Consider the following 26168-nt stretch of genomic DNA (forward strand, 5'->3'; position numbering starts at 1 on the left):
CCTATCTCTTAAGTTGGATCAGAGTGCTCACAGTGTGCCAATTTAATTGAAAATCGGTTAAGTAGTTTAGGAGTCCATCACGGAGAAACATTGTGACAGGAGATTTTAAGATTATTCCATGTAAATTTTGTTAAATTTAAGTAATACTGCATATAGGCATAAACGAAACTAAACATTGTATTTTTCTATGAGAATCCGGATCTACAAACGTCGACGAATAGTTATAAATAGTTTATTACAATGTCGTTAAAATAAAACAAAACCTACACAATTTAAATCTAGCTCACAGCTCACACGCATCGAAACATTCAACGGTTGTATTATTCATTTATATAAATACCTGATTGGCACGTGAATAACTCTATTCACACTCACATAACATACTAAATGTTTATCAAATTTATCTAAACATATAAGGAGTATATATGTATTTATAGTATATTCGCGGATGCTAAGCGGATTCATGCGGCTTCATCAATATAAAGAGTCTCTTCGTTGTGTACTGCGGTTTACACTGAGTATCTAATTCTTGTCATTTTAACATGTGGCATAATATTTAAGAGACTTAAAATATTAAACATATAAGAACTGTACAGAAGGCTTATGTTGTTTAGCTGTGACTAACGTAGACAATGAAAGAGAAACCAATGCCTGCAGGTTCAGTATTGACTGAGAAAACTATTAAGTTCTCTTAATATTCAGAATGCAACATCAAAGACATACAAGGTATGATATATAAAAATAATATATGGGACAACGACCCCCAAAATTAGAAAACGTTGTACACTGTGTCTGTGTATATACGTAAACACAGATATATATACCTACTTATCTTCTGATTTGCTGTGATAACTCACTAGATTTATTATGTGAGAATGTGTTCTAGAATTAATTTTTATATTTAACATTTAATTCAAAATGCGTCACGAAACCGATAGTATTGTTTATATATTCTATTATACATTATTAACATAACGCTTTTCACACTTCACGGCATTATAAACACAAGAGATTATATTATTGTATCGAATAAAATGAAAAACTTCTGAACTGATCTCAAAAATACTCGTTATAAATATATTAAGTAACAGTATTTAGACTAAATGTCTATTGCGATTTGCATTCCTTCTAATCGTACAATGAACCTAAGATCTATATGCAGTAAGTACGAGAAGCAACTAAATTATCAAGAGTGGCAAAGCGTGACTTATTCAGTGTTGTAACGTCTGACGCAAATCATTTGTCTCGGCGCCTCTGCATGACGCACTGACAATTTCATATTGTGTGAACTCTCACGTTTTTGTTTCTTGTTGTGCTTTAATTATTTGATAAAGATACGCGACGTTGTATACGATGTACGCAGGGCGAGAGGGGAAATTCGGGTGCGTCTACACTAATGTTATAAAAGAAAATTTTTCATTAAGTCGGCATTGAATAAGCTTCAAAACGAGGGGACGTTCATCATAAACAGAGAGAGAGAATACTTAAAAAATTACGATGGTATAACCCATGGCATGAAAAATAACAAAAAAAAACCTAAATCGATGCGGAATGTATAGAAAATAGAGCTAAATGGTGTCCCACAGTTTTATGGAAGACATGGGTCTTACAAAAACATGTTCTCTTTACATATAAGTACATTACAATGTTTTCGGCTATAGAACATCGTACTGCGAGCGAATTACCACCACCACACAGCACGGATTGTTATGGAATAAAAGTGTTTGGAAAACTATTTGGAATTATAAAGATATTTAAGATATAAACGAGAAAGAATCATCAAAAGGTTGATTCGGTTTAATGTTATTTTATTTTCTTAAAGAATTACATCTCTTAGTCAGAAAAATCAGGTAGGTTAGTTGTATACATCGAGTTTTTATTTAGAAAATAAGCTATAAAATATATATATTTCCATTTACATTAATTCTAGAGCTGATATTTTTTTTATTATGTTACAAATTATATAAAAAAACAAATGAAACTAGACTTTCATGACCAAGTCAACATTAACAATCTACTTTTGGTTATTTAATTTTCTTTAAAAAAAATCTTCGAAAAGTTAAGTTATCCCCTTGTAAAAAAATTCAACTTGAAAAAATTTTTTAACAAGGATCATGTTATATTTACTATGACAACTCACGTATAAATAGCATGTCATTGACAATTGACTAACCATATGTGACAATCATGGCTACTACATGAATTACAATGACATAATAGAATAATTAGAATGCGATAGTATAAATTAATGAGCGTCCGTTCTCTATTATTAATAGCAGGCGTTAATTATTAGCGTTATAAAGAACAGAGTTGGTCAAAGATTCTATTTTGGTTGCTATAAATTAAATAGGTTTAAGAAAATTATTTTGCAATAATGGCTTTTCGAGATATTAGCCTAAAATCTATTTCTAAGTCGTATTTTCTACAATAAAGATTCAAGGATGGTGGACACAGTTTCCGCAAATAGGTACTAGATCCTGGCTAACTAAGCCAGCCTAGCTCCTTCCTCTGTCCTGGGAATTTCGATGGCTTCACGGAGCTACCTCACTGCTCTGAGGATTTCTGTACGCCAGTTAGCCACAGCCTGGCGTTCCAGGACTACGTGGGTGACTGATACCTCCGCGCACATTCTCTACACATGGCACATCTAGGACAAAAATATGTTTATTAAGGAGACACTGTCCCGTAATATGTATATATATATATGTATTTTTACGTATATAATCACGACACAACTTGTATCTTAGTGGTTAATAAGTTATGTCATTCATACATTTTATTTCTCCGGACAAATTGTTTCATACTATAATTTTGCAGTCGGGTCATCTAAAATATGCGTCCTAAACAATCTTAAAGAGCATGAATGAGAGCATACCTTGCACATGAAAGGAAATGACGAGTAATGATGAATGATGACGTGCAAGACGTTTGGAATATTGGGTAATGGAAAATAACGTTTCTTAGAATATTGCATTTGAAGAGTTGAGCTTTTTGATTCTATCATATTGTGTCAGGTGGGCCTTTTTACCTTGAGTGGACTGTTACCCTCGTACGGTGAAGGAAAACATCGGCATACCTTAGACTGACAGGCACTGAAATCTATCTGTCAGATACAGTAATGTCAAACCAAGACTACTTCCTGTTTTTTTTCGTCCGCTCAGCTGCAAGCTAAGATTTTCATATTATATGCAATCCTTAGTATTTCATACTATTTGTCAAATTCATGGTAAGTGGTAGACATACTGCGCTACCTATTTTTATGAACATGACACACCCCATCAGTCAAGAGTAACAGTGATAAATAAGGCGGTGTCTACACCGGACACGCGTAGTTAAATGTGACAGCTCGAGGGACGTAACGAGTATAGGGAGATGAATTTGATTTCTTAATCTTGTGACACCCTTTAAACCAGTATAGTTCGATCTAAAAATAAATGCTTGTTTTTTTATCACAAAATAATTAATGATATTATCTGCGACACAATAAACGATTGACAATTGGATTTGTCAAATGTCAGCGACGAATTAATATGAACTAATGTATTGTTTATGCAAACAAGCGACGTTATACATATTTAAAACGTAATATGTTAAGAACATACTTTAATAAATAAAATAAAAAACATAATAACTTTTCCCTGGAGCTTAATTTGATAAATAAATATTTGTCTCCTATCGCCACTTTGACTTGTTCCTAATATATGTATGCAAAATCTATAGTATACATTACCAACTTCTTCATACTTACGGTTGTCATATTAGTCTCCTCATATAACATCGTATTATATTTCTAATACAAATACTTTACTTTCCTATTAAATAGTCAAATTCCTTCCTAAAAATGAAATATTTGTACCGGGTTATACTGCTTTGATCGAAAAAAGCTGGCTAGTTCTAGGCATAATATTCCAGATATTTCTATAATTTTACTAAAATTACACTAGTATTATTAATATTATGCCTGTCATATGTCGTTCTAAAATTCGGTGAAATAATTGTTTTTGGAAAATTCGTGCTGATTTTTATTTCCTATATAAAATAACTTATCCTAAAACTTAGCTTTTAGAAATATAAAGGAAGCCGTAGTTATGATAATGCTAAATGGGTCACTCGAAGCTATTTATAAAACGCATGTCATCTTGAGAATCGTTTTAGAATTTGTTAGTGACAAGAGATTCTTAATGGATGCCAGAACACAGGAAATGTCAAATTTTATAAGCTTAAATAACTTAACTAAAATAAATTGAATTAATAGATTTACAACCAAACATAGAAAACCTTTTGTTAATAAGATTCTTCGTCATATAATAAATGTTTAATTTAAATTCTCTAGTCTCAATATTTTGAGTAGCATTCAAAACTCTATATAAGCAATACGATATTTTTTATCTTATTTCAAAAACTGATTTGGTAAATCAGTTTAAATGATAAAAAAATAATAATCAAATCCAACTTTAAATGATTAAACTGGGTATCGAATCAATCGTATTTTAACTACGACTATTTATCACCCAAGAGAATAAATTAGCTTCTTAACGCATTAAATCAACCTTAAAATAGCACCAAAAAGTTGATTTATATCCGCGTATTTAAGGAGAAAATTCCTCGCGTCCTCCTCTGAAGAGCAGGAGATAAAAAATAAATAATTGGGAACTTATTAATATCCAAGCGTGTAGAGAATGTTCTGTTTTATAGGCTAAAATAATATAGTTACAGCGAACGATTACGATGTCAAAAATAGTTCATAAATATAACATATAGTCGTTTCACGATATCTGTGTGGCTAAATAATCTAGGCATCATGTAGATATTAAAATATTAAACACAATGCTTTAATTTCTTAGAATTATTTTTGATGTAATGTTATAATATTGTTACTTGTAATTTTAATTTTGTAAATTAACTTATGTTAGTTTTATCGTTTTCTTTAATGGAAAAGTTTGTTATCTGATAGTATATGTGGTATTCATGCAACATAGTGTTAAATTAATAATTCTCTAACACCCAACATATAATCACCTAATTCTGTAAATTCCTGTCCGCTAGAAATCTACATTTAAGGATATTCCCTAGAAACTAAATACTTTATTTATATTATTATGACTCACATTATTTGTTTAATAACTATTAAACAACACGAATATTACGTCGTATTGATATCGTATCGTGTCCTATTAAAACATCACATGCTGTTTAATTTTGTGAAAATAATCACAAGTCGCGGGAACGCAGATAGAGCACACGTCTGGCTCATTTATGTGAATTCGTACACACATAATAATGTAAACATTATTTCAACGGGTGGTGCTTCTTGATATAGTTTAATATAATTTTGTGATAATCATAGAATCACTTAAATAATGTTTCTATTTTTATGTGATAGAATAAGTGGAAAAAATAGACTTGATTTTATTAAAGAGAACCAATAAAATATGATGTGTTGATAAAATATTTGTGTTTGTCGCTCTCGCGCCAATTCGTGGGTGTCTTCTTCAAATAGTGCTGGGTGTTTTTCTATGATGTTGGTTGCCGAGCGAACAAATAATGATTATTTTCTATCTTTTTTACCTGTAAGTTTCTGAAAATCAATCTAAAAAGACAGAAAAGTCATTCTTTTCTAGTTTGCGAAACATAACGAAGGTATTTTTTGTTTGTTGAATTTAATTAAATTTGATGCATTTTAATAAAGGAAAATTAAACTGTTATTATCGAAAAAAAATCTTAATGATTACAGTGTCTTTATCTGCTACGCATGGGTTATGCAATCCGACTTTGAACTTAAGACTTCTAAATGATAAAGCGTTTCCTCACTATACTATCTGTAAACAAACAGAAAAAACTTGTGAATGTTGAACATATGCCAGACCGCTGTCCTTGTTTGCTCGACTCTAAGACTAGACTGCAAGACGATACTGTCTGTTATAAATTAATGTTTCTGCAAAGGTTAATATTAAAAACCTTATGGAATATTAAGTATTAAGAATCTTTACTCATATATAATTTTCTCAATTTCAGACTGTTAACTCTCCGCCACATCGTGACATCAACGGGGTAGCAGCAACGTCATATCGCCCATACAACGAAGACTATGCCTCCGTCCAACGCCACATCGACAGACCGCAACCGGACCTCGATATCGAACGGAACAAAAAAGAAAAGAAGTGGTCAATTGGCAAACTGTTTAGGCGAAAGAAGAAAGAAGAAGAAAGTGGCACGTCATCACAAAGTGATGAAGGTGTTAGCGAACGATCTCCATCGAAAAAGAAAAGCAAAAAGAAAAAACGAGTTCCCGTGATTAATAACTTTGATCACATAGTCATACGAGACACACGAAGAGCTCAAAGCTTAGCCAATCATAGTGTTCGTGATATAACTGATGATGGCATATTGTCTGATCCCTCAGCGGGCTTCTTGAACTATCAACCCAGAAGTCGAGATGTACCCGATTATCACGACTATCTTGCAGTGAAAGATGATAATACAATCAAACTGAAAATAATGAATTTAGATAACCCTCCTAAAAAAAGTAGAAAAAGTAGACTGAAGGCCCGTGTTGAGGCACTGCGAAATAGTTTGAAAGGTGAATCCAGTAGTGACGAAGAATCGCTAAAGTCTTCGAATTCGTCATCGATGATTCGATTTAGAAGTGACGATTCATTAATGCGATCAAGAGACAGCTCAGCAAAATCTAGAAGCGCAAGAAACGAACGTTATATAAAAAGATTATCAAGAGACGAAGAAAACCAACTTAATAAGGAAGCTGAACTACTTCAACAGGGTTATTCAAAAGCTGAAGTTGAAATGTTAACTCGTACGCCCACAAGTCAGAGCAGTGGCTACGGAACATGCAAACGTGAACTTGTCCACAACTTACAAAGTGATCACAACATTATTCCGACTGATATAAAACAACGCTCATTGAAAACGGAATCAATTTCATCAGTCCCATCTAATCAAAGCTATCCTTCATCCATTAATTTTAATGCAAAAGTTAACAACGAACGTATCAACTACTCTATCAAGTGTCCTAATAATAATGTTCACCATAGGGATCCGCTATATAATAACAGAGAAAGAACCCCTTCCAGTCAATACGAGAATCCTGATAGTATAATGTGCGTAAAATTTCCCCTAGGTAACGTTAATAATATTAAGCCAGAAGAGAAAGCTCCACCTGTTCCACCACCTCGTGATATGCAACGAAAAGTGGTTACCCCTATATCTATGTATTACGAAAATAATTCGCACGGTGGCAACAGAACTAACTCTAACCAAAGTCTTTTACATGGAGTACCCAATAACGATTTCGAAAGAATAATGCGTCGGAGCCAAGAACGCTCTGTTGTTCCAGGAATAAATGGACTCAGACGACCTTTATCTAACTCAGAAGATCATATAGCAATGCAAAGCAACGATCACTTACAAAATTATAATTATCGAAATGAACAACCACGAAGGCCTGCTTCAGTATCAGCAGAACCTAATCATTATGGTATGTATATTAACAGTCCTACGTGGAAAAAGAGATTAGAGCCAAGTGTGACAAAGAACCCTGAACCAACTCTTAAACAAGACTATTTATATTACGCAGATCAAAGTCCCAGATCTAGGCGACCCATTAACATTCAAAATGGTATTGAACATCAATATTTAAGTGATTCTCAAACAACATCCAACATGACGGATCAAGTATTATATAGAAGGCCTCGAAATGCATCAGATTTTTGGAAACAAATTGATGACGCGGAAAAACAACGAAAACAACAAATGTACTCCAATTTAAGAGCTAAGAGCGAATATTCAAGTACAGCTCATATTAATAAAGCTTTATTAGATCAAAACAGGACAAAAGAAAATGTTAGTAGTAAATATGATGGAAAAGCAATAATTACAAATGTTAATACACCATCAGACTCTAGGGCATGGCAAGCCCCTACAGAGTATAAACGCTCTGTAACGGTAGAACCTCCAAAATCTTCAAATTCGCCAAAAATACACACACGACACAAATCCGATACATTTCTACAAAATACTTATAAAGTTCCGTCAGACGAAGATGGGTCAGAACGAAGGAAATCTACAAACCTTGATGATGCTCTTAATGAATTGGAAGCAATTTATAATAGTCTTGGATTAGGAGATGAAGATTTATTAGACAGAGCGGAGAGAAGAGAATTAATGACTCCTAAAACGAATGATTGTTGTAACGATTGGAACGGAAATGATAATGATATTCAACTTCGGAGTCAACCTTCCACTCCTTTGAGGCGAATAAGTCGAAGGTCTACATTACCCGATAAACTTCAAGATGATATGGCTTTCCGACGCTTAAATTCTATAACAAACAAAGAAAAATCAAATTACAGAGATTCCCAAGCGCAAATTAGCTATATGTTGGCATCACCTGTGTATGTGCCATATGCATCAGACGATGACAGGCAATCAGAACGAAACGAACCGGACATTATCTATGATGACGTTGTTTACAGAAATATTAAGCAGACCAACAGTAGACTTAAGACCATAGATCCTCAACCACCATTCGGCATTCCAGTTGGCCCCGTATCCCCAGCTCCGCAAAGCGACTATTTACATGCAACACCAGAAAATAGAGGGAGGTCTCGTTTCATACCGAAAAAGTCACCAGATATTGTGGCTGATGATTTAGCTTATCGTAGCTTACGCAAAGATAACAGACAATCTACTTCGTTTAACGGGGATGATTATAATGGTGTTGTGAACAATAATTATACAGAGTTTCCGTTTAATAAGGAATCCGGGAGTAACGTAAGGAAAAAGCGTGCTGTTAGATCGTTATCTGCAAATATATTTACAGTCATGCAAAAGGAAATTGATGATGCAATTAACATGTCAAAGACCTCTAGATTACAGAAAACTTATAGTAATAGCGACGTGATAAGGCGTCTCCGGGAAACCTTTGAAAACAACGACACGCAGCGTGATTGTTATCCACGTAATAAGGTAAAACAAAGACATAATACTGTTAATATATTTCCTAATAATACGCACACTCCCATTCACCACTTTGCAAAAGATGATTCATTCGTTCACAATGAAAATAAATACTTTACTAGATCATCATCTTGTGATAAGTCCACGACATCCTCACCATCAAAAAAATCACCACAAACATCAAAACGATCATCTAAAGACGAATTTCAACAAGTCCTTAGTATGTTAGCTCAAGAAGCAATGGATACAAGCAACAAACTTGGTGTAGCATTAGCAGAATTAGACAAAAATAGAAATAAAAATGATTTATCTATTACACAAAACAAGATTTCTCATAGTAGAGCTGATTTTTTGAATGCTATAACAAATTATACCACAGAAGAAACTAGTGTAGAATCTGGTAGAAGAGAAACAAAGCTCAGTGTTGCAGGCACCTCAAACGCTCTTGCTACGAGTGAAGACAGTGATTCTAAAGCAAAGAAGACGGAAGATAGTTTAATAGAAATATCTAATCAGTTACATAAAGTTGAAAATCAGCTTAAACATAGTAATGAAAAAGAGCGAAACTTTGACGATAAAAGTATAGGATACTCTACGTATATAAAAGATTCTGAAAAAGCACCGGCTATAGAAACTACGCCTATAGAAGATGCAAAATCTATACCAGATGTTGTATCTCATTCTTTACAAAATGACGATGCTTTTGTCGATGGTATAAAAGATTCTAAACCGAAACCTGAATTAACTTCCATTAAATTTCATCCATCAAATCCATTTTTGTGTTCTGATGCTAAATTGAACGAAATAACCGAAATTAACGCGTTTAAAGAATTAAAAGATGGTATATCGGATTTAATTGCTGGAATATCAGAAGTCAATGAAAAAATTTTCCTTCCAAAAACTACTCAAAGGTCATTTGACTCCAAAATCGAAATAAGTAATATCACAGAAAAGACAACACAACACAAAGAGCTGGATAAAAACGTCGAAAAATCCCAACGAGACAGTATTAACGAGTCAATATATGAAAATGATGCACAAGAAGACAAAAGAGATGATGCGGATTCTACTGAGTACAATTCATCAGAGGAACTAGCAACTATTTTCAAATTAGATACTAAAAAGGAACCTAAAACTATGCCTGAAAATACTACAAACTGTCACAAAGATAATCGTACAGACCTTAATTCCCCAAAGCTCGTTCGCACAATGAATCAACATCTACGAAAATTATCGGTAGATGAGAATATTGCTAGTCAAAGTAATCCACTGCCAAAAAACGTAGTACCATGGAGAGCTAAAAGGCAAAATTCGCAAAGCGATGACAAAGGTATGTGGTCTGTTATCATGCATGCTGTATGGGTTTCGCAGTGATCATGCCCTTTCATTTTTCGTTCATTTGCACTGGCCCCTGTCAATTATGTTTGATGTTGTTTATTGACATTATGTTTTGTTGTTTCTGTTGTTTTGACAGGCGGTAACACGAAGTCAAAGCACGATTGGCACAACTCTGGCACGTTGATGTTAGCTTGTTCCTACACCTTGATGCTCTCCCAACAACTGGCAGACTTCGATTGGCTGACACTCTTCGGCTTGCTGTTGGCAATTGTTACTATTATAGCTATGCTGTTAATTTAATTTTGGAATAATCACTAAACAAATGCTTATATAGAAATGCTGTCATATTATTATTTAAGTTCTCTTCTTGTAATATTTTCAATACGATTGTAATCTTAATTTTTATTGTACTATTTTGAACAAATATTCATCAATAATTTGTTTTGTGATTATTGTTATGTTACCTTAAATACAGTTTATTTTATTTAACATTATTTTAACAATAGTCTAAGTTGTTACTAATTAAGAACAGATCCAGAAACAGACCCGCTTTGATTTTTGAGTAATCTGGCATTTTATAGTTGAAAAAACTTATCATCACATTGTTAATATTGCACTACAATAAAAAATTATGTATCTATACATCACTAATTAGTCATTAAACACTAACTCTGATTCATAAAAATAAATTAGTTTTATGACACTTCAAATTTCTCGTCGCTTTTGGTAAGAGTATAATATATATCGCAGTACAGTAGTTAAATCGGAGAGTTAATTGAATCTCTAGACAGTTAATTAAAGACCGTTATTAAATCAAGTCGCTAGCTTTTTCATTTAAATAAAGCAAGAAGTAAAACAAGATGGCGATCACGGCAACAGCTGATTACTTTTAGAGTCTTTCTTTTGGCAAACATCGTTTGTTGTTGAGTGGGTTTTTAACCACAATTTGAAACAAAATTTCAAATTCCGCCATGATTATTTCGGTGTGATCATGAAGACCTGGGAGCTTGGATTATCCGTGTTTTATTTTATAGTAAATAGTTAGGTTAGGTAAAGTAAGGTTAGTCTTGATGCCTAGGAACGTTTGGGAAACTCGTTAACGTTTCATTCAGTAACTTGTTTGATGGAACTTTTGCGACTTGATTGAATATCGATATTTAAATAACTGTCTAGAGTTTCAATGTACTCTCTGACTTAACTACTTTACTGAGACATATACACTGTAATGACAAGAGCCAATTGAGTACCTAAGTAAAGCGCAATTATACTCATATTTTTTTTTATGAATTAGGGGATATCACCCTGCCTATTAAAGTTGATATTTTTGTTATTTAGCTCTATAACCAAACATTAATATATAACAATATTTTTATTTTCTGCGTCAATTGAATGCAATAATTAAATAATAAATAAAAGTATAGATATAGCTTTTGATAATAAATTGGACGATACAAATTACAAATACATGCTCTAAATTTTACATCATTTGATTGACTTTATTTGATTTCTAACCCTTGTATGTATTTGCTCAATAAGTGACATAAAATAATGACGACTGTGATTTTAATGTTAGCAAAATTCTAAAAAATATACATATAACATTAAAATATTTTACTTATATTGAAAAATGAGACTGCCAAATTGATCAGAAATTATTTTATTTTAAAAAGTATTATGAATTGTTGCATGAAACTTTTGCATGTTTTTATTAAAATTGTGTTAATGATATTTTGGACATTTGATTAAATAGACTTTAATAAATCAGATATTATTGACGTGAGGTTTATATAAAAAATATATTTTCATTAAAAGGTGTTTCATGTCAATACAAAACTTATAAAACTTTGTCTCTCTTTTAGGTGAAAATTGATTGCTTCAAGTATTACTCTTCTGGATATTATAAATAAGACAACGAAAGTTATAAATTATGTAAATTGTATTGTATATTAATTAATTATGTTGTTTTTGAAATTATTTCTTAGTTTATGTAGAGGCTTCCATATAAGAACGAGTGTTATTTATTAAAATTAAGTTATGATTTAAATAAAAATGTTTCAGTTGAAATGGCTCGCGTTTTTGTTACCTCCATAATAAATATCCTTCCTCCAAGAGTATCACCAAACTTCCAAAAACCACAACTTAACATAGGGTATAGACCAGTGGTGGGCAATTTTTTTAAATGGCGGGAATTATAGGAAAAATACCGTGAAATAAGTGTTACAACTACAATATTATTTTACTTAGAAACATTTAGGTGACCGTGTTTTGGTAGCATGACATATTCTCCACATGCTTCCTCGAATCGTAAGCGTAGCATTACCATATTATGTTTGTTTACCATTAATGGTTATATAGTATACTAGATGCCCCCGCAAACTTCGTGCTAGGCCGGAGCGGTGCCGCAACGTTATCCTACATACAAATTACTATACCATGCCACACGACGCGTTGTGCCGCCGCACGGCGTTGCGCCGCAAGCGCGCTGGTCTTGTGACCTGCGAGACGAGGCGGGGAGGGGTAAAATATATTGCCACAGCGCAAGGCTCGTGTGGCACCCTATAGCTTAGAAAATCACAAGAGTAGTATTTAGATTAGTCGAATTATAGCTTTTAATAGTTTGTCTCAGCGTTTAAAGCTAAATACTGATACTTACTGAAAAATAAACTCCTAAAATAAAATAATCCGACTTGAAATGTCATACTACATATATTCAATATCATTTCTATTGGTCACTAAGGGAATTAAAAGTATTAAACAATTTTAAACGGTTTTATTAAGCTCACCCCGTTTGTTTTATTTTTTCTTTTTAATTTCTTCTTGGGTCTGGGGATAATTGATGTTTTATCAATCCCATCAATATGGGTATCGAATGAAAGGGCTCAACAAGCAGAATACAATATACTATAAATAACAGGCAAGAAAACTTGCAATAATGAAGCACTAAAACAATTAAACAGAATGCGAAATAAAAACTAGAAAATAAAAATAGGTAATAATTAATAAAAATTAATTAATAAAATAATTTTTTACCTATTTTTATTTCTTTTTAATTTCTTCTTGGGTCAAATTTAGTAATTCAAATTTCACCCTCTTCCTGTCAACCGATTAATCTGAAATTTTGCATACACTTTGGATTTTAGTGACAATACAATTATGTTTATTCATTATCATTATAAATTCAAGATGGCCGCCGCTACAAAATGGCGGATAATTGATGTTTTATTAATCCCATCAATATGGGTATCGAATGAAAGGGCTCAACAAGTAGAATACAATATACTATAAATAACGGGCAAGAAACCTTGCAATAATGAAGCACTAAATATATTAAACAGAATGCGAAATAAAAACTGAAAACTAGAAAATAAAAATAGGTAAAAAACGTACGTTTTTATAAATGTACTAAAAACAAAAAAATAATAAAATAGAGACAGTCGTGGGAATTATAAACATGCATTGACTAGACTAAAAAAAAATAATCTAATCCACCTTTGAGCTTGAAAAACGACGTCGATCGCCACCAAACTGGTCAAAATCGGTTGATTCGTTCGAGAGATATCGTGAACGAAAGAAAACCGAAAAAAGTGTTTCTTTCGCATAACTTCGACATTTCATACCGGATTATCGTTTTTGATGAAATTAAATAGCGAGCGAGCTCATAAGTACAATTTTAAGCGCCCAGGAATTAAATTGCAGGGATGGCCTTTAGGGTGAACAGTTTTTCTAATATTTTTTTTGTCAGATCAGGCAAATCCCTCTAGGTAATCGTCAGATTATGAGACAGTACGTTTAGAACATAAAGATGAACCATATATATCTTAATCTGACGCGCTTGAGTATTTCAAAATGGCGAATTTTTTTGCATCTTATGAAAATGGCTGCGAGTTTGTGTCCCATCGAACTCGTCAGATTAGTGAATGAGAGCTTTTTTTGGTGCACTTAACAGTCCCTTAGAAAATCTGACGCGCTCGATTAATTTTTTTTTTCATTTTCGACCCTTACATAATATAACCACCCGCATCATGCAAACGATCAGATTAACTTACGTACATTATTAAAAATATTGAGAAAAATATCGAGCGCGTCAGAAATTGATGCTATCAATATCTGACGCGCTCGAGGATGTCCATGCAACAGTTTTTTACATATTTAAAAATCTACAGCCGCTTCCTCCTCTGATGAAAAGGTATATATCATATAACATTTTTCTATCATCTAAGCTTTGCAACCCATTAGGTCTCCACGACGCTCGAGTAAATCCCCATTTAGCATCGTGGGCTCCCCTACTATAATGACACATTTCATTTACTCATTTCACGTCATTAAATTTAGGCATTCCTACTCACCGGCAAAAAGACAAAGAATTGATAACTTTAGACAGTCTAGTATGGGGAAATTGCAGCCAGCGTTTGTTCTGAGTATTAAGATTGTGTGTAAGTTCAATTTTAGTAAACTAATTTTTTTTTACTTTAAATTTTATTTACCAACTTACACTACTTCTACTACCGTTTTTTTGAAGTCGGTAAAAAAATCGGTTACTAATAATTGTAAGTAAGTAGGATTTCAATAAATCGGTGCCACCCTATCTATATTATTTAACTCTATTTTTTAATACTTTTGCTTAAAAAATGTTAGGTGTTTGTGCTTCTCACTTGGCTCTCCCCCTAAAATTTGAAATTGATGAATATTTTAATTTGAAAATATCATGTCGCAAAACAATATTCAAAGACTGTTATTAGTTTGATACATTACGAATTACGAAGAGTCAATATTTGAGTTACGAGTTTCGTTACAATCTTTAATTTTTTCTAATTATTATGGAAGTACATATTCTTAATTTAAAAGTTCCGCTGACAAAATCTTCAACGCTACGCATTAGGTACGTTTATCACGCCATCTCTTGAAAAAGAAAAGCAGTAAGGTGATAGTTATAGATATATATATAGATAGGTAGTTACAACTAGAATGTATTTAACACGTTGTTGTGATAAATAATACACAGAGGGCGCGAACTTATCATAAGCTATATTGCAACATAAAGTAATTAATAATAGTAGATAAATAAAAATATGGCATTCAAACATCAAAAATGCGTTTTTATTATTCAATATTTATTGCTTTTTATTTTATTTTATTTTTATGCCGACCCCTCACGGTCAACATATTTGCATAGTAAAATGGCAATGTCAATTCTCAAGCACAAAACGTCAGATTTTCATTGGAGAAAAACGGTTGAATGTTGTGTTGTGTCATGTGTACAATTTTTGTTGTGAAATTCGCGTTCCTTGTTAAATAGATTTACTGTAGAAATAGAGTAGTTGTTAAAATTGTAGATATTATATTTAATAACGTTATACGATTGTTTAACGTGAATAATAATCATAGCCATTTTAAAACCAGCCTACTTTGTTCCTGTGATCTGCCTCCACACAGCCTCTAAAGGTTTGTAATAGTGTATTTATTCTTTTATTTTCAATAATATCATATAAAATTAAGCGTGACTGCAGCATGAGAGTATATAAAATATAATATTAACTACTGCAAGTTCTGTGATCAGCAACACAAAAATTAAATTTAACGGTTTTAAAGAATATCTTTATACATAATTTTTAACCGTTTTATAAGTTTTACGTTCACACTTGTATTATGAAGAATTAAAAAAAAACATAATTAACTGTCAGTAATTGTTTGTTTAAAATTCGTAATATACATGCCTTTTAAGTTTATTTTCGAATTAACAAGGATCTCAGTTTAGTGAAACACTAAGTCTAAACATTTCATGATATAAATATATATACTTTAATAAATATTAATTGCATTTTAAATGTGCATTGTCACTTGTTTGCTGATTTTGTTTAAAGCCCATTAACTATTTACATTATGGTGGCAAATTAATTACCAAAACTAAAGACTTAAAGTAAGTAGATATAGTAGATTTTAATCAGGCATAAAATATATAAAACTTTCATCCCAAATGTCTATTTACATATATGTACATTACATCAATGAAATGTATTTATTTTTCTTATAAAATCTCAACACTTATGGTGCTATTATTTTTTTTTTCTCTTTAGTCAAATATAATATGACCTAATATATATATAAGTTTTCTGATATATTGTATCATCATATATGCGTCATATATCTGAGACTAAAAATAAACATTTTTGTTTTCTATATTTAGCCTGTAATGACACCAATTCTCAAAAGCAATTTTAAGTGCCATTTGTGTGAATAAAATGATTTGTATCAAGTGGGGAGTGTAAACCATTAGGCAAAGGTCTGATGTCTATTTTTATCTTCAATAGACTGTGATGTCGGACAAATAAATTCAATTTAATATACAGGTAATGTTTTTTACATTTGGTTTTCAAGTTTGGAAAAATACCTTCATATAGGTGATTTTTCAAAATACTTTTTAGGTATGAAATTTAAAATACAAAAAATACTTATAGGTCCTTTTACAAATGATATCATATTTATGCATCTATTTTAGTATGGATTATCTGAGTGATAAGTTAAATAAATAAATATAATGTTTTATGATGTGTTATAAGAGGGTATTTCACACTCATTATCTTTTACTTGAATAATAAAGCAGTACTTAACTAAAAAGTTTAAAAACATTTTCAACTTATCATATTAGCAGAAGTGTATTGTTAGAGTTTTCTAAATGATGTTTTACTGTATTATACTGATGAAGTGTTTTTCAAATAGAATCCCAAGAATGATAAAAGTAATACAAGGTCTTTTATATCTTATCTTGTTTTCTCTTGATAGTGCATTGTTTAGTTTGATAAAAATGGATGGACATTCTTTTATGAATATAAAATGCACAAAGGTAACTAAGACTTGAATATATATGTTCGTAATATGAATATACATTATGAAACTAAAAACATCTATAGTGAAGCAGTTTCCATTTGTGTCATAAAAGATATGTTTTAGGGGCTGACCATCTAAGTCTTCAAAAGTAAAAACACATGTCAAAAACAAAAAATCTCTCACATTTCTGTGATCTCTCTTCATTAGCTATCTACTACCATAGTCTTTATCTACACCTTTCTTTAAGTGGTTTGATGAAACACCTGGCTAAAGGTATGACTTAAAAAAATGACTTTAGTGGATAAATAAATGAATTTTTAAAGAATGTTGTGGTGTCAGCTAAAGCAAAAAAGTATGCTTTAAAATATTAGAAAAGTGTATTTTTAGTGGTTTAAGTTTAAATGGTCGTCGTTCCGTGAACACAAACCATAACATTAACGTATAACAACATTATACGCGATTGAGTTTCTGCGAAATTGATTTAAAGATATATGATAAAAGACAATACTATTGATTTAAAAATATCATTGATTTTGTAAAAATTCAGAGTATTTCAGGTTATGCGCGTGAGAAGCTTACGTGATCCTTAAATTGGCAGTAAAATTCAAATTCATTGATTAAAATAAAAATTAATAAAATAAAATACGTTTATTTTGGAACATAAGATCATCTGGGTATCACTTATTCCACGTCAATCAATTCGAACTAACATTATCATATAACATATCATAACATATTCATTTTACTAACACAATGTACACTTATAAACGTCGATAAAGAAATAAATCTAAAATGCTACTAATTTAACATTAACTGCCAGTTCCGAAATTAAGGACATAGAACGGACGCGAAGAACTGGCCATAAACTCTCTGCCACTCTTTATTATCTCTATATTTAGTTTTAAAAAAAATGTAAGCGACTATTACACCATGTTCTACATGACATCTTTAAGAAATTAATTGTTATTTAATAATAAAAACCAAAGATTTGTCCTCTATCAGCAGTAGGCATAGTGAAATAGGAGCACGCACTTGCATTGGGAACAACGCAAATTCATAGTCGAAATATCTAACATCACCGCATACATACGAATTCAAGTCCGACCAGTCACCACAAGTAGTTCACGAGTATCACGCATGGACAACCATCGGCCACCTCGCCATTTTTTAGACGAGCCTATGCGAGCCGTAGACGAGCCGGTGCATGGACGTGTGATCAATATTGATCCGACATTGATAAATGGTGATAAATCATCTAAGTTTGGTATGTCTATCTTGATTTTTAGGTTAGTAGAACTACCGATACCCTGAATAACTTCAGTTTTTTGGGACGCAACAGTTTATTCGTCATTGATAACTTAAATAGTAATTGCTATGACCTTTAACTGTTAATGGTTTACAGATCACGATTAATCAGAATATTATTGACATCATTTCGATGTCTGAATGGTTATTCATTAACTTGCTCTAAAACAACGATGCTAACCAGTTAAGTTGTGAGATTATAGGAACTGGCTATCTATATCTTCTTAGGTTATGTAATCCTGGTACTTTGTGGCTTTCTAGTTGTTTAGGTACAAAAGGTAGGACCCTGTCTTCAAAAAAATGTTACTCTATTTGGGCCGACGAAATTTTGACAAGATCAAATCCTACGTTATATATACAGTTATCCTATTCGAATATTAGATTACCAAACAAATAGTATTTTTTTTTTCGAAAATTGGATACCTCCTTACAAAAAAGAACCACTCTGATGAGGCAGTCGAAACTGTCTTCAAAGATTCTGTTGATTCACGTTTGAATGTTTTTTTTAGTACAGGAATTAATAAGTATAAGAAGTCAAAAGTACCTACATAGATAGCTATGGTACATACTTTGAATATTTTATATATTCTATTTAAATATCTTCTTTCTGCTCCATACAGAACGCAGATTTATTTGTAAGGGTCTAATATTAATTATATCCTATTTCTTACGTAAAGTTTACCGTAAAATAGGTACGACCGGTCTGTTGGCCTATTAAACGCATTTCTCTAGTTTGAATTTCGAAAAATACGATATATATATGCTTTTTTGATACTATATGTATGGTTATTTTTAATTGTAAAGCTTTTTAATAGGTTATAAAAAAAAATTTCGAACAATTTTGTCTAGTATTCATAAACGTCTATACTAATTGAGAGTTGGCTAGTTTCCATACCTTTGTAATGTTAAGACATTTCGCCCGTATGCTGAGTACTATTGGGCCATTGGAACGCTTTTTAAGTTTTCCTTTCATATATAAATTTTTAACGTAATGTTCTATGCATATATTCAGTACTTTATTTTGTCCTGATGAAAGTAGGGCTTAAGGTCGGGCGCTATTAGTATTGGTGACACTGTGTGAAGCCGGAAATTGGCGAGTTGCGATAATTAATTCTTCCAGGATAGACTTAATGGCTTGATTGGTGCTTATTACAATCGCCGGTTGCATTTTTTTTGGAGCAGATGGCTTAAATATCATATAACCTTCACCCTTTTGACTTTAAGACCGGCTCTTTGCTCTAGTGCCGCAGTGTAATGCATTCTTTGGCCAATACTACAAGCAAGGCAACAAAATCATTGTTAGAATAATTATTTCAAAATTTTACCTAGTCCTGGTACCTGAGGTCTAGCTCTATGCCACCCTGTTATTTAAAGGTTCTAGTTTTAACTTTTGCAGAAGAGCAACTGCTTCGAGTTGGTACATGAAGTAATTATAAAGTGTATGTAATTATTTCAGATCGAAAAACATGTATAGTGAAGTTTAATCAAGTCAAATGTAGTCGGGATAAAATCATAAAAAAATATTTGGATGTGATGCTATTGAGCCAAAACAAATATGTCCAAAATTATATGTAAAAATTATGACTAATAAAACCAGATTGCGCCCAAATTGACTCATTCTATATATTATACGTAGTTTATCTTTGTATCCCACGCGCTAAAGTTTTTAACAATCAATTTAACATCGTTCGTTGTTATATTTACTTTTAATTTTGCCTACGTATTAATCCTGTTACGTGCGAATGTAAACTTGTTTAAGAAGCCTTCTATCAAAAGGTTAATACGGAAAAGGCAATAAAATGAGAGTCAAGTTGCTGTATCGGTTGGTTATGAACACCAATTATTTTAACGTTTTCCAGTGCCTACAACGCGCTACCGTAAAAGTATAATATAAATATGTACTGCAATAACAACACCTGGAAATTAGTTTTGCTCTGTTGCTTCATAGTAAACAGGCATTGCTGTTATTGAAACTAAAGATTACATTTTTACTTGTTTATGGTAGAATGAAAAGTAGGTGTATGTATTCTTCCACTTTTCTCTTATCTAAAAATGGCAGATCTATCAGAGTTTACATCCGAAGTGATAGCTGTGTAGAAAACCGGCTTCCGTATGACGCGGACGTGTTCGGCGACTTCTGGCGCGTGCATCGTGTCAGTAACGTTTTTCGCGTGCTCACAGGTGCACTAATGTTCCTTTAGTGTTTGTGTTTTGTGCTTAAGTCAACGTCGTTATACTTTATTTCGCGTATCGACTAAGGATATAGTGGACTTATCTTGAAGCCCATAACGGTATGTTTCACTTTAGTGATAATATCAATGACATTTTATGTAAACTTGATAACGTTATTAGAGAAAGCTAAATCAGCTTAATCAGGTAAAACAAGAAAGCCTGCCGAGCTTTCGAAAAGTTTTTGTACTTCGAAATAGCGGTCCTCGCAACGGTAAATTGTGAGCGATATTGCAAAAACTGAAGTCAAAATATGCATTGTTTTTTTTTTTAATTTCTCAACGATATGACCGTTATTACAATCTAGACATGACCTTAACGTTATGAATATTAAATAGCGGACATGTTCAGTACTTAAATAGCTCGTGTCGATGAACTTGATTGTTACTTATAATAATAGTGTTATATTGATGACAGCGTACGTGTTTACGTAAGCCGAAACCTTGTAGTGTAATAAGACGATATTCTTCCGTTTTTACCTAATCTCCTCAGTAGACTCAAGACGTAACAACTATGAAAGTAGATTTCAATATTTTATAGCTGGAGGCTGGATCTCCTTATGTTAAGAGATACCGCCGCCCATATACACAATGCAAGTGGGCTCACGTGCGTCGCCATTAAATTGTCTCATATTGGCCCATATTCCAAAACACATTCAAGTCACAATTACACACTGTTAAAAATTTCAATGGTGAAACTAAATTTGAGTTGGACTCGCGCTCTGCCAAAATTGTTTTTGAAATTGTTTCTACGGAATACGAATGGTTCGGATTGCGTTGAATCATTAAAGAAATACGAGACGGCAAGGAACATTTATTTGTCATAGCAAATTACAGCTGTGATAAAACATTTTAATGAGTTATTTCTCCGAAACATATCGTGTAAATTATGGTTGTTAAAGTGAAATAACATTTAATGAGGTCGATGTCATGCAAATATATGCACATATACATCAATTCTGCAAATCAATTTGTTTTTATACAGTTTTCTCTTCCGTCATTTGCATACGTTTTTTATGTCAGTATGTTTTAGGTAAACCTAGTAGCTTACTGCCACTAAGTTATACCTAACCTTTTTAGCCTTATTAAATTATTATTAATAAAAAAAATGTTTTTCATTAAATTAAAATACTTCCTCTTAACGATTAACAGTAAGTGAAACTTATAATAAAAAAATTAAATTCTTATTACAAATAATTTTCATTAATTTTCGAAAAGCTCTCCTTAACTATCGAGGCCCCATGTGGGGCGTGGCAATCAGGGTATCACTACGCTAGAGGCCCTGTTGTCACAAATTTACGCCTATCATGACCATGCTTCGATATAATAGTAGTGTTTTAAAAGTCTTCTACATAATCATGCCATGCCTTTTGTAATTATATTTTTTATTGAAATATGTAATAATATTTTTTTAGTGTATTTTGGAACCTGGCGTAAATTGTTATTCTTAAGATAAGCTTGTTTATTTTAGATGTTACATTGTTATGTCTTTGTCTACATTACGTGGAATGTTACTTGTAATTTTATTTTTTTATTAATTTAGTCATCCACTTCTTGCACGCTTTGAATTTCTTTTTCCTTTTTAGGGCTTGGAGATATCGCTTGTTAGCTATAAGCACGTTGCCTTCTTAATAACAATGCAATAAATACATTATTATTAGATTGTCTCAGTATAAAAACAAAGGTTTTTGATAATTTAAAAATTATGCAATCAATGCCGAAGGCGCGGCAACTGGTTCTTTTGCTGGGTAATTAAAAATCATATATTTAAAAATATTACATCTAAGAAGATTTACCTAAATAAATAGATACGATTCAAAAATAATAATTAAATAATAGATAGATACAATTGCAAATATACTTTATTCAATATTGAATATTCTGCAGGAATCAATTAAAAATAAATAATGTACTTTAACCACGAGTCCTTGTACAGACGAATCGTTAAAGTGAAACTGGCTTTCAATACAATCCGGTCTTTATTTACTTGTAGGGTATATAGTGACTCATTGGTTGAGTGGTGAACACGCTCGATTGCAAGTCGTGAACCCTTGAATCTGCGATAGGACTGGGAAACATAAATTCCAATAGAAAATTTTTTAACAAGGAAATTTTAATAGTTTTTAGTTAGTTCTCTTTAGTTAGGTCCTTCAAGAGCTTACCAATTCTTAAAAGGCCGGCAACGCACTCGCGAGCCCTTGGCATTGAGAGTGTCCATGGGCGGCGGTATCACTTAACATCAGGTGAGCCTCCTGCCCGTTTGCCCCCTGTTCTATAAAAAGAAAAAAAAATTGTTGTTTTACCTTCGTGTCCAGATAATATAAAGCTGTTCATCTCGTGATTCAGGCTATGAGAGAATACATACATTTGCGCATGGTTTAATAGAGGTGATGTGGCCCGATCCGTCTAGGATACTTTTATATAAAACACGTTGAGCAGTCAGTGAACGACCTCGTTTGGGTTTTCACATTTTAAGGAAGTGATATTACCTTCCTTTTTATTTATTGACATTTTATTGCGGGTATAAATAAAATAATAAGAAAACACAACTGAAGTAAAAATAAAATTATAATCATCAACCTTTATTTCATTTAAATGTCAGGGTATACGACTGTATTTAATTTCTAAAGGTACTTAAAATACTTTTTTTATGTTCCTTTCATTTAAAATTACTATTGAAATCATATACTGTACACGCACAATTGGCCGTTTGCCTTCTGTTACATTAAAAAAATAAAATAAAATATCCTTGACAGGACTATTATTAATTTAATAACGACTAAATAAATAACTATGGGACAGGTCAAAACTACTCGGAACCAACAGCATGCTTGGCGAATGTCATGAAAGTGGAGTGAGAAAATTCAGGACCGTAGGAAGTGGAGATCAAGAGCGAGAGAGACCACCTCTGCCTGCCGCTTCACAAAAAAGGCTCCTGAATAAATAAAAATATTGAACATATCACATACACATATTAATTTCGTGACAAAGACTATTTAGTTATTGTTTACATCCAATGTTGAATAATACTCACGTGATATGCCGTATTTGTTTGTATAATATTCAATCATCGTGTAGACGATATGTTCTAGTAACGTTATTTACTCGTGAAATATACATATGCAAATATTGGTAATGAGTCGCAAATATTGGAGGATTCATATCAACTATTACCTAAACAATTATTATCAGGCCGCCCGTATAGTTTTAATAAGGTAAAATGAATAATTCTGTTATTTTCATAGATAAATACTATATTTGAATGACTTGTACTAAATTCGTCTAAAGGCGTGGAGACTTATGCATGAGAGTCAACATAATATTACCTTTAATATAACGAAATGGAAAGTTATTTTTGCGTCACTGTTTACGTCGGAAACTGAGTAAATATTTATTTGTCGCGTTATCGTTATCCTATAGCTGTACTGGAGTGCTTTTAAATATACTCTGATCTGTCTTGATCTCAATTCATGTGGATTTTACGCATCTAATCGCAGTCAAAAAATTAATAAGGTTTACGGATAATAAGCAAGTTGTAGCCATAAGTTGGTTGTCTATGGCAAACAAGTTATTTTTTAAATTTAGAACACGGGAAGTTCTCGAAATTATCGCTCTTTACTAAACTAACTTCAGTGTGATTTTAAGATCGTGTTTCAAATCATGACTTAATGTTGTTCTCGGTATGTTGCAAATATCATGTGGAAGTTGGAATCCAGTAATTCGCTACAGTTGTGTTGCCGGGAAAGCGTTGTAAATATAGCATACAGCTCTCTTTCGAGTAATAATACAGAAAAGCTGTGTAATAACAAACTAGGTGTATTATTTAATTTCTGCGCTACTTACCTTAGCCGATTTTTTTAATTTATTCACGTTCAATGCCCGATCGCTATGCGGATCCATTTGGCAAGTGAAGCGCTGCAGCGCTAAATCATTGCCAATGCATGAGCCATGACGAACCGCAACAGCGCTGCATTGCTGAGCGATACGCTTATCTATCTAATCTACGCAGACGTGTGAATTAGGGTGTGAGAAACGTACGTGATGGAGAAAAATGTAACGCGCATTCTGTGATCTATGTCATGTCTAACAGAAAATATCAATAAATAGGAATGTCCCGTAATACTTCAGTCGAGTTATATAACTGTTTCATCTATCCAACGTTTACATTAATAGGCAACTCTAACCTCTTATAGATTCAGCACTTTCAATCGAAAGATTACATAGGCAGCTATCTAGATTTATTTGTTAAGGCAACAAAACAGATACATCTCTTTAAAAAAAAACAAAATAACTATATTGGATTCCACAAAAAGTTTCACTGATAAAAAATAAGATACAAAGCAAAACAAAACATGACAGTACAAAATTTGTTAATCAGGAGAACGACTACTAGTAGGTATAATAATGAAGAAAGATACAAGGCTTAGAACGTTAATAGTTGTTTTAACTTATAAAGTAAAGCAGTAGAGGAGTGCTAAAAATGGTCGATATTAGTGGCAGAATCCAAATTAGAACACATCCTGTAAAGTGTATTAACATACATATGTTAAATGTCGTCGATACACTTATCATGATTTGCGATGGATGAAAGAACATGTATGTGCATAGGCTAGAGTTATCTAAGGTTATCTTATAAATCACGGGATTAGTTCACTATATGCGTATAAATACCCAGTATCTATGTAAAATGCAGAGCAGTTTTCTGAGGTGATAGGTTCGATTCCCGGCTGTTCCATAGGATTTTCTTTATTTGTGCCCATTGGCAACGTGTCCTGGAACGTAGGAAAGAAAATATCGTCAGTAAATCGGCATGTCTTCTATAAAGTCAACGGCGTGTGTCAGGCACAGGAGGCTGATTTTTTTTAGAATGGGACAAACGGGTAAGAGGTTCACTTGATGCTAAGTGAGACCGCCGCACATGGACACTCTCAATGCCAGAGGGCTCGCGAGTGCGTTGCCGGCGTGGCAAAAACTGCCTTCAACAGAAATCTGAGGCCCAGAACTAAAAACGATTTATTTTATTATTTATATAGTTGCATTTAAATGTTTACTATAATAAATAGTGTTCATGTTTAGGTATATAAACATGTATAAAAAAATATCTTAAAACATTCTGTTACCCGATACTGCATCGCAAATTGGCACCTGATAGGTCACGGACAACAGAAAATTGTACTGCTGTGTTCTTTATAAAATGTACGTAACACCTGTCTGAACATTAAACACTTGTTTTAATATTTACTCAATAATCAGACTTTACATATTTCACGAAAGACTTCTACTCGTGCGTAATTCCATGTAATAAATTAACACAATTGCCTCGGTATGTCTCAGAAGACCAGACAATAGAACAAAGGCGATGCCTCTTCGAGCAGGGCATTCCGCGGTTCGAACTCTATTGTTTTTAGCGATTTGTCGACCTTACAATCGCTCCTGCGTATGTCTGCATAGTATTTCACGCCTGTCATCTGTGTTGAGTTATGCGGTCTACCGCAATCT

General features: G+C 32.6%; 2 protein-coding genes across 6 annotated transcripts in view; both read left to right on the top strand.

Annotated features, from left to right (window-relative positions):
• Positions 1-12346, top strand: part of LOC111003771 — a 71056-nt gene extending 58710 nt beyond the window's left edge. The window contains exons 1-3 of one of the 3 annotated variants that reach the window (XM_022274456.2): positions 5216-5570; positions 6016-10303; positions 12171-12346. In XM_022274456.2, coding sequence (XP_022130148.2) covers positions 5517-5570; positions 6016-10303; positions 12171-12181 — 4353 coding nt within the window. In that variant the 5' untranslated portion in view covers positions 5216-5516 and the 3' untranslated portion in view covers positions 12182-12346. Of the gene's footprint in view, positions 1-5215; positions 5571-6015; positions 10304-10447; positions 11520-12170 lie in introns of those variants that run through there. The other 2 variants (XM_022274454.2, XM_022274455.2) reach the window with 2 other exon arrangements.
• A 3211-nt stretch (positions 12347-15557) lies between these two features.
• The window catches only part of LOC111003770, a 147833-nt gene continuing 137222 nt past the window's right edge, over positions 15558-26168 (top strand). Inside the window, exon 1 of one of the 3 annotated variants that reach the window (XM_045630782.1) lies at positions 15558-15753. The gene's annotated coding sequence lies outside the window, so the exon portion shown is untranslated. Of the gene's footprint in view, positions 15754-20603; positions 20733-26168 lie in introns of those variants that run through there. The other 2 variants (XM_045630784.1, XM_045630783.1) reach the window with 2 other exon arrangements.

The sequence above is a fragment of the Pieris rapae genome, chromosome 13 (genome assembly GCF_905147795.1).
Source record: "Pieris rapae chromosome 13, ilPieRapa1.1, whole genome shotgun sequence".
Classification (NCBI taxonomy): Eukaryota; Metazoa; Arthropoda; class Insecta; order Lepidoptera; family Pieridae; genus Pieris; species Pieris rapae.